A 9,433-nucleotide genomic window follows, 5' to 3' on the forward strand; every position below is an offset into this window, starting at 1 on the left:
ATATGTATATTTTTACGACAAAACCGCACGGATTACCCTCAGAAGGCCTTCGTTTATCCCCCTGGAGCCGGATGGATTACTTTTGTGAAGGATGCATGCACATTTTGGGACTTGAACGAGGTGGACCCCATAGCTTCACATTATAACCACTGAAAGATCTAAGACATTTTCTAAAATAACTGAAAATGTGTTCGTCTGAAAAAAGATTGACATATGCATCTCGAACGGCTTGAGGGTGAGTAAATCATGGGTTAAATATAATTTTTGGGCGAACTATCCCTTTAACCACTGGAAGTTCTTGTAAACAGCGAGTGTAATTTGCCATTATCTCCCCCGAATGCAAAAACGGCTTCCGACGCAGCACCGGACGTAACTTGGCGGGCTGAGACAAAACGCGGAAGCGATCGTGCATAGAGCATTGCATGATGTTGCCTCAGGGGCGTTTACTTTACACAACACCATTTTCAACTAAAAACGGAAAACTTTGTATGTGGCCGTTTATTTTCACAACAATGGTGTCTTGGGGGCCTGAAAACGCAAACTTTTTAAAAATGGGGTTCAAAGTGCAAGTTTTGAAAACAATACTATTATCATCTCTGTGTCAAGTACAAAAATGTGAATTTGTGAAAACGGTGACATCATGCGCATGTGTATTAGGCTACGTGTTGTCTATAGGCACGTAGAGTTTCTTTACTAAAGCCCCTTTCACACAGCGCATTGAACCCGGGAAATTGCCGGCAAATTGCCGGAACGCCTTCTGTGTGAACGCAAACATGACCCGGGTTTAATGCCGGGATCGATGCCGGGTTGGGGACCTAGTAACATTGCCGTGTTCAGTCCCGGAACGCGCGCTGTGTGAACAAAAGCCGTAATAATGCCGTGTCGTAGTGATGACGCTGAAGCCGGGATCGTTCGCCAGCTGTGAAACGGTACGAAATGCGCAATTTTATGATCGAATCAGAGAAATAAATGCACAAGCGTGGTTTCGCAGCTCATAAGCAAACTGAAGACGCTGCTGAGACATTACAAGTCACATCGATGTCACGTGTCTTTCCGGGACATACACGGGTTGTGTGTGAACGCACTCTCTGATTCCGGAAAATCACTGGCAGTGTGAATGAACCAAAATCAAATGAACCCGGGTCAAATCCCGGGTCACTTTATCCGTGTATTTTCCGGAATCTCTGTGTGAAAGGGGCTTCTGTGACATCGCCAACTACTGGCCAGGCCGCATAATATAGCATTTTTAGTAGTTTTCATGGATCCGTGTGAACGGGATCATTTTGACAAAGTTGTCATCTGTATGCCGAAACTTTCAAAGATGCAAAAGAAAAAGGTTTCCGGTTTTAGTACATTGTTGTCGTCCTGTAAACATACCCTCAGAGTAACAAACCAATTTCCATCACATGGTGGATATTAGATTGAAATAAAATGATTAACGAAGAAGGGGTGACACACAGTAAACATTGTTTGCCCTGGTGTACAATTTCTGAGCGGTTTCCCTGTGTTTGCTGAACTGTTACTGACCTTGGATTGTTTATACCGACTTCTGATTCTTCTGCTGCCTGTCTTGACCCGGATTGTTCATTGGACTGTGATTCCTGCCGCCTGCCTCGACCCTTGCCTGTTTTCTGTTTCTGCTCTGAGATTATCTCCATTGTTCTGTCTGCCCCTGATTTACCCTGCCTGTTGATTATTCTAATAAAGCTGCAATTGGATCTTACTGTGTCCTCCACATCATTACACACACAGAGAGCATCTAGAGGTACCTTTTCAGTATAAAGATAGATGTGTCTTTCAGTGTACCAGTTACTAAAGCCAGTACTTTAATAGTTGGCTTACCTCTGGAACAGTCTTTTCCGATAGATCACAACAAAAGTATGATCATACTGGCCCGTATTTCTTCTTCTGATCCCTCACACGTCTTATATTGAATATCAACTTCTGCCATTTTAGAGTCCTCGGTTTAATTAGACTGAAAAACTATGTATATGAGTATGTTGTGTATGAACAGCATGTCTTGTGTTTTAATTGTTTTAAACTGAATATTTACGTAAATTGTGTTGGTAATTTCATTTGCGATGAAGCTGACCTCATGGATGCAAAATGAATTTCTGTGAAAACTAACAATAAAGTTGTGTTCATTGTATGAAATATTTATATTATTTTCTAGATTGTTTAATATTTATTTACTAGATTTGTTTTGTTTTACCAATCTCCTTTTACTACTGACTTTTAAATAAAAATAAGTTAAATACCATTTAGATAAAAAGATAGCATTAAAAACATCACAACATTATATTTATAATAATTTTTATTTTATTAAAAAGCTCCAATCACATAACTTATTTAAAAAATATTTTCATATACACATCAGAAATAGTGGTCAGATTTACAATATAAAATGCAGAGTTCAAGTAGAAACAGTTTAGCTTGTTTTAGACTGTTGGTCTCTGAGTCTTTGCTGTAGTAGCAGTTGATGCAGCAGAAGATGTTTTTGTTTTTGCAGTTATTGTTGATGTAGTTGTTGTAGTATTAGCAGATGCAGCAGATGTTGTTCTCTTGTCCACTTTATCAACATGGTGGTTCACCCAGGTGGTCTCTGGATCTACACAGAACTCTCTACCTGCTAATGTCTGAAACCTGAGGGGGAAAAGGACAAAACAAGATTTAGATCAAAGTTTTTTAATGGAGTGTCTCATTCAGATTGACTTTACAGTTTGAAAATGAAATAATGTCTAAGATGACACTCACACAATGGCTCGTTTGGCACAGCTGCTGCTGGTCCAGAAGTAAGACTTCACCAGTTTCACAGGAATCTTCACATTAATGAACTCTCCACAGCACTTTGATTGTGCCGCTTCAATTGCACTGGTCGCTGAAATATGAAGACAAATAGGCCTATCACAAATCTATACATTCCCATCACCTAATCACCTAATGCAACAAATGAAACTAAACCTTCCATAAAAAATCTGAAAACAATTAATTTTATCTTAATTATCATTCAAAGAGTCCTCACCGCTTGAAGTCATCGGCACAGAGCAGAAGAGAACCAGGACCAGCAGAAACATCAGGCTTCTCATTCTTCAAGATTTTTGTTCACAATGTCAGAAAGAGTCTGTAGAGCTGGAAGATCTCAGAGCAGATGTGTCCTGAATAACGTCTGAGCTCCTTCTTATATACATAGTAGGAGAGGAATTCTTCATAAAGACATTCATGTAAATCCATTTCTGAGTAACAATATTGTAAGATGCGAGTTGTTTTTAGCTCTTCCTTTCCTTCATCCTTTTTCTGCTCTGTCGCACGTGTAAGACAGTGGAAGGTACTTTTCTTTCAGATTCGCTGAAAACGTGCTTCAGGAACGCAACACACGACTTCCTCTTTTCAAGTCTGCTGTGCTCAGCATTATCCTTTATGCTGTCCTTCTATTTTTGACTGCACTAATTTGTTAATCAATGTCCTCTCAGAAGCTTGTCAGACAAAAAAATTCCCTCAATTCTTAGAGCTCAGATTTCTTTACCTGCTTGTGTAAGCTTTTAGAGTAACACATTTAATGATATAATATGGGAAGATGTTGAAGTCTATTAAAATTGTTCACAATTGCTACCCAGTTAATTATAAACTTGCTCAAATTAATAATAGTATTTCCCTCATGTTCTCCATTTGTCATCAGTTTGAAGAGACAATGAAATCATTTGTTTTGGACTGTGTGTATTGCAAAGTATTTTAGGTTGACTTTTCAAACTTTGGTAAAGATTTTTTGTGACTCTGAAATTAGACCCTTCTCATTTTTAATTGGTAATTAATTTACTACTTTTTCTTGCCAAATGTTATATTCACAAATGTACATTTCCAAAGAAAAATCCTTCTTTTTTATTTTTAAGAAAGAGTTTGATATGTATCTAAACTCCTTGAGGTACTCTAAAAACTCAACTGCATGTAAGTGTTACGAAAGCAGACTCATTATTGTCTATTATTCTTCATTACTGTCTTGTTTTTGTATTTGTTATTGTTGGATAATAAAAATGGGGGAAAAGGAGAAAGAAAAAGGATGGGAGCTCCGCGTAAAAGCAAATAGAACCCATTATAATCACTGAGGCTCTCAACACTGGATACAGTATACAGATGCACGTTCAGTTTCTGACATGCTCCACGAACTTGAGTCTGTCGACAACAGGACAAATGGAAGAGAGAAAGAACATTCGCTTTGAAGCGTCCAGTTTAAACAGCTCTTTTGCGTCCCAGACTTCAGAAGGATCCCAGTGTCGGAAACAACTGGATGTGTTGTTTCATTCCGGATCACGTTGAAGGATTATATGTTTGTTCGGAGCATTTTGTTTTGTGAACGAGGCACAGTGTACTAGAGAGTTTGCAAAGAAACTTTTGTTGAGAGATGAAGCAGTCAACTGTATTGGATCTGTAACAAACCAATTTCCATCAAAAGCATATGGTGCATTAGCCTGACGCCATCATACTCAGATTCTAGTCAGAATATGAGTCTGATACTGCTCCATTGGGCTGTGATTATGGGGTGTGTTTCAACCGAACCAGGAAAGAAAATGCCTCTGCACTTAATAGGTTGGTTTCACGTGACGTCACGTTGCTGCTTCACGAGAGCGCGGAATTCAGATGAAGGGGAGGAAGTGAAATAGCTGAGGATCTTCCATCTGAAAAAATGCCCATGTTTTGTGTAGTTTACGGCTGCTCCAATCGTTCTAACCGAGAAAAGGGAAAGGGGTTTTATAGAGTACCAAAGACTGTCATTCATAAAGGTGAGAAATGTAAAAAGCTCACAGAACAACACCGTAAAAAGTGGATTTTAAACCTACGTCTGTTTCTGCAGCGACCACTTTGTCGGAGGTATATTAGCTAGCTAACTTGGTTTTTGTGTCTGTGTTTATATAGCATTAAGTTGTCGTTAAATGCTCATTTACTTAGTAGTGATTATAAAGTTACCGATAGTCTAATATGGACTTCATTGGGACTTTTTAGGCTGCCCTACCATGACGTTGAGTCGGTAGACTGGGCTCCGACGGTCAACCTTGGTTACCAAAAAACTAAGCCTAAATCAGAGGCATCTCTTCGACAAAAAGGTTGTACGCTTCCAGACTTTTATAGGCCGTCATTTGCTGTCTGGTGTAGTACAATGTCTGAAGGACCAGATAGTTGGTGATGTCAACAGCCTCGACTGTCGGCAAATCTCTAAGTTCTACCGAAAACTCACTCATCTTCATGAGGAACGGGTCACGTCCAACATATCTGTTAATTAACTCCTTGTATCTATGTCTTGAATCGGTACAATACGGGCTCTCCGCAACGGATTTCTCCATAGACATATTCTCCATGTTTACTTCCTGCCCTCCGTCTAAAATCGCGCCGCCTTCGTGCGCCATCATAATCACGTGACTGAAACCCAGCTATTGGATAGACCTACAACCAATCAGAGCAACGGAGTAAGTGACGTATGTTCTTCATTCATCTTTCCGATCGACAAATGCCTTGATCGCGGTTGTCTGTCCCTTTTTTAAAATGAATGCGCTGTCGATATCTTCTATAACAGACGCGATGGCGGAATCTACACATATCAATTCTCCAGCGGCAGCCATCTTTGTTGTAAACAAATTCAACTTAAGAGCTCTTTGGTGACGTGGATGATTACGTTACTGTTGATCATCTGTCCATCATCGTATAAAGCCCGCCCTGACAATTTGATTGGTCCGAACAGCAACAGCTCTGGTTCGAGCATAGTTGCTCCACAACGGATCAAGTCCAGACCGAACTTCCCGACTTCAAATGTTGTGGGCGGGGCTAAGTTCAGCTGGCATCCAGGCCAATGGTGCATATAAGATTGCATTAAAATGATTAATAATGAAGGGGTGACTTGTTTACTATTTTCAATGTCTTTTTAAAAAACATTTACAGTCATAAATTATTTGTATGTTGTGAGATATTGCTTTGTCACTGTTGTATAGAAACTTCTTGCTGATATGAATGCAGTATAGGTACAGTATACAGTTATTTTTATATACAGTATTTACGAGGCCAAGTAGACACACAGTCTACTATGTGTGTCTAAAGTCTTGTATCTTTTCAGTCTAAAATTACTTGAGACCTACTAGTGCAGACAGTAGATTGTGGATGAAGACGGACGAATCTTTCAGTGTACCAATTCAAAGAAAGACAGTAGTTTTATAGTTTGTCTGTAAACCTAAATCTAAATAATTTAACCAAATTTGCATTTGTGCAAAGATCACTGGCTTACCTCTGGAACAGTCTTTTCAGATAGATCACAGCAAAAGTATGATCAGACTGGCCCGTAGTGCTTCTTCTGATCCCTCACACGTCTTAAAGAGTAAATGTAATGTAATGTAATGTAAATCGTGTTGGTAATATGGATATGATGAAGCTGACCTTATAGATGCAAAATTAATTTCCGTGAAAACTAACAATAAAGTTGTATTCATTGTATCAAATATTTATATTATTTGCTAGATTTTTTTATATTTATTTACTAGACTTTTTTTGTATTACCCATCTACTTTTGCTACTGACTTTTAAATAAAAATAAAATAAGTTGAAATACCATGATTGCATTAAAAACATCACAACATTATAATCCTTTTATATTTTATTAAAAAATCTCCAATCACATAAGTTATTTTATTAAAAAAACATTTTCATATACACATCAGAAATAGTGTTCAGATATACAATATTAAAATACAGAGTTCAAGTAGAAACAGTTTAGCTTGTTTTAGACTGTTGGTCTCTGAGTCTTTGCTGGAGTAGCAGTTGATGCAGCAGAAGATGTTTTTGTTTTTGCAGCAGCAGCAGTTATTGTTGATGTAGTTGTTGATGTAGTTGTTGATGTAGTTGTTGATGTATTAGCAGATGCAGCAGATGTTGTTCTCTTGTCCACTTTATCAACATGGTGGTTCACCCAGGTGGTGGTCTCTGGATCTACACAGATCTCTCTACCTGCTAATGTCTGAAACCTGAGGGGGAAAAGGACAAAATAAGCTTTAGATCAAAGTTTTTCAATGGAGTGTCTCATTCAGATTGACTTTACAGTTTGAAAATGAAATACATGTAATGTTAAGATGACACTCACACAATGGCTCGTCTGGGACACTCGCTGCTGGTCCAGTAGTAAGACTTCACCAGTTTCACAGGAATCTTCACATTACTGAACTCCATACAGCACTTCTCAGCCACATTAATCATGGCTAGGGGAGCTGAAATATGGAGACAAATCGGGCTATCACAAATATGTACCATGCTCATGCAAAAAAAAATAACAAAGAATAAGACAAAAGTATTCAATTACTTTTGTTACTAAATTATCACAAAGTTGCTATATTTTTAAATCCCCTAATGCAACAAATCAAACTAACCTGACATAAATCATCTGAAACAATACATTTTATCTTAATTAAAAATCAAAGAGTCCTCACCGCTTGACAGTCATCGGCACAGAGCAGAAGAGAACCAGGACCAGCAGAAACATCAGGCTTCTCATTCTTCAAGATTTTTGTTCACAATGTCAGAAAGAGTCTGTAGAGCTGGAAGATCTCAGAGCAGATGTGTCCTGAATAACGTCTGAGCTCCTTCTTATATACATAGTAGGAGAGGAATTCTTCATAAAGACATTCATGTAAATCCATTTCTGAGTAACAATATTGTAAGATGCGAGTTGTTTTTAGCTCTTCCTTTCCTTCATCCTTTTTCTGCTCTGTCGCACGTGTAAGACAGTGGAAGGTACTTTTCTTTCAGATTCGCTGAAAACGTGCTTCAGGAACGCAACACACGACTTCCTCTTTTCAAGTCTGCTGTGCTCAGCATTATCCTTTATGCTGTCCTTCTATTTTTGACTGCACTAATTTGTTAATCAATGTCCTCTCAGAAGCTTGTCAGACAAAAAAATTCCCTCAATTCTTAGAGCTCAGATTTCTTTACCTGCTTGTGTAAGCTTTTAGAGTAACACATTTAATGATATAATATGGGAAGATGTTGAAGTCTATTAAAATTGTTCACAATTGCTACCCAGTTAATTATAAACTTGCTCAAATTAATAATAGTATTTCCCTCATGTTCTCCATTTGTCATCAGTTTGAAGAGACAATGAAATCATTTGTTTTGGACTGTGTGTATTGCAAAGTATTTTAGGTTGACTTTTCAAACTTTGGTAAAGATTTTTTGTGACTCTGAAATTAGACCCTTCTCATTTTTAATTGGTAATTAATTTACTACTTTTTCTTGCCAAATGTTATATTCACAAATGTACATTTCCAAAGAAAAATCCTTCTTTTTTATTTTTAAGAAAGAGTTTGATATGTATCTAAACTCCTTGAGGTACTCTAAAAACTCAACTGCATGTAAGTGTTACGAAAGCAGACTCATTATTGTCTATTATTCTTCATTACTGTCTTGTTTTTGTATTTGTTATTGTTGGATAATAAAAATGGGGGAAAAGGAGAAAGAAAAAGGATGGGAGCTCCGCGTAAAAGCAAATAGAACCCATTATAATCACTGAGGCTCTCAACACTGGATACAGTATACAGATGCACGTTCAGTTTCTGACATGCTCCACGAACTTGAGTCTGTCGACAACAGGACAAATGGAAGAGAGAAAGAACATTCGCTTTGAAGCGTCCAGTTTAAACAGCTCTTTTGCGTCCCAGACTTCAGAAGGATCCCAGTGTCGGAAACAACTGGATGTGTTGTTTCATTCCGGATCACGTTGAAGGATTATATGTTTGTTCGGAGCATTTTGTTTTGTGAACGAGGCACAGTGTACTAGAGAGTTTGCAAAGAAACTTTTGTTGAGAGATGAAGCAGTCAACTGTATTGGATCTGTAACAAACCAATTTCCATCAAAAGCATATGGTGCATTAGCCTGACGCCATCATACTCAGATTCTAGTCAGAATATGAGTCTGATACTGCTCCATTGGGCTGTGATTATGGGGTGTGTTTCAACCGAACCAGGAAAGAAAATGCCTCTGCACTTAATAGGTTGGTTTCACGTGACGTCACGTTGCTGCTTCACGAGAGCGCGGAATTCAGATGAAGGGGAGGAAGTGAAATAGCTGAGGATCTTCCATCTGAAAAAATGCCCATGTTTTGTGTAGTTTACGGCTGCTCCAATCGTTCTAACCGAGAAAAGGGAAAGGGGTTTTATAGAGTACCAAAGACTGTCATTCATAAAGGTGAGAAATGTAAAAAGCTCACAGAACAACACCGTAAAAAGTGGATTTTAAACCTACGTCTGTTTCTGCAGCGACCACTTTGTCGGAGGTATATTAGCTAGCTAACTTGGTTTTTGTGTCTGTGTTTATATAGCATTAAGTTGTCGTTAAATGCTCATTTACTTAGTAGTGATTATAAAGTTACCGATAGTCTAATATGGACTTCATTGGGACTTTTTAGGC

General features: G+C 38.2%; 2 protein-coding genes across 2 annotated transcripts; both read right to left on the reverse strand.

Annotated features, from left to right (window-relative positions):
• Nucleotides 1–2,335: 2,335 nt before the first annotated feature.
• LOC311283488 (C-C motif chemokine 3-like) lies at nucleotides 2,336–3,391 on the reverse strand. The gene is made up of 3 exons (XM_084397919.1): nucleotides 3,023–3,391; nucleotides 2,755–2,878; nucleotides 2,336–2,643 (listed from the first exon to the last, which is right to left on the reverse strand). The coding sequence occupies exons 1-3, from the start codon at nucleotides 3,084–3,086 to the stop codon at nucleotides 2,439–2,441; spliced, it is 393 nt and encodes a 130-aa protein (XP_084254045.1). The 5' UTR covers nucleotides 3,087–3,391; the 3' UTR covers nucleotides 2,336–2,438.
• Nucleotides 3,392–6,628: 3,237 nt separating this feature from the next.
• Nucleotides 6,629–7,827, reverse strand: LOC311283593 (monocyte chemotactic protein 1B-like). The gene is made up of 3 exons (XM_084398108.1): nucleotides 7,458–7,827; nucleotides 7,115–7,238; nucleotides 6,629–6,998 (listed from the first exon to the last, which is right to left on the reverse strand). Exons 2-3 carry the CDS (start codon nucleotides 7,225–7,227, stop codon nucleotides 6,758–6,760), a joined length of 354 nt encoding a protein of 117 aa, XP_084254234.1. The 5' UTR covers nucleotides 7,228–7,238; nucleotides 7,458–7,827; the 3' UTR covers nucleotides 6,629–6,757.
• Nucleotides 7,828–9,433: the final 1,606 nt, after the last annotated feature.

Source organism: Rutilus rutilus, assembly GCF_951802725.1.
Source record: "Rutilus rutilus genome assembly, chromosome: 23".
NCBI lineage: Eukaryota > Metazoa > Chordata > Actinopteri > Cypriniformes > Leuciscidae > Rutilus > Rutilus rutilus.

Excerpts from the sequence above, each read along its gene's own strand:
- LOC311283593 (XM_084398108.1), bottom strand. The coding sequence starts at position 7,227 with ATGATTAATGTGGCTGAGAAGTGCTGTATGGAGTTCAGTAATGTGAAG. Across the intron at positions 6,999-7,114 it reads TGTCCCAGACGAGCCATTGT|GTTTCAGACATTAGCAGGTA; the intron begins GTGAGTGTCATC and ends TTTCCCCCTCAG.
- LOC311283488 (XM_084397919.1), bottom strand. The coding sequence starts at position 3,086 with ATGAGAAGCCTGATGTTTCTGCTGGTCCTGGTTCTCTTCTGCTCTGTG. Across the intron at positions 2,879-3,022 it reads TGTGCCGATGACTTCAAGCG|CGACCAGTGCAATTGAAGCG; the intron begins GTGAGGACTCTT and ends TTCATATTTCAG. Across the intron at positions 2,644-2,754 it reads TGTGCCAAACGAGCCATTGT|GTTTCAGACATTAGCAGGTA; the intron begins GTGAGTGTCATC and ends TTTCCCCCTCAG.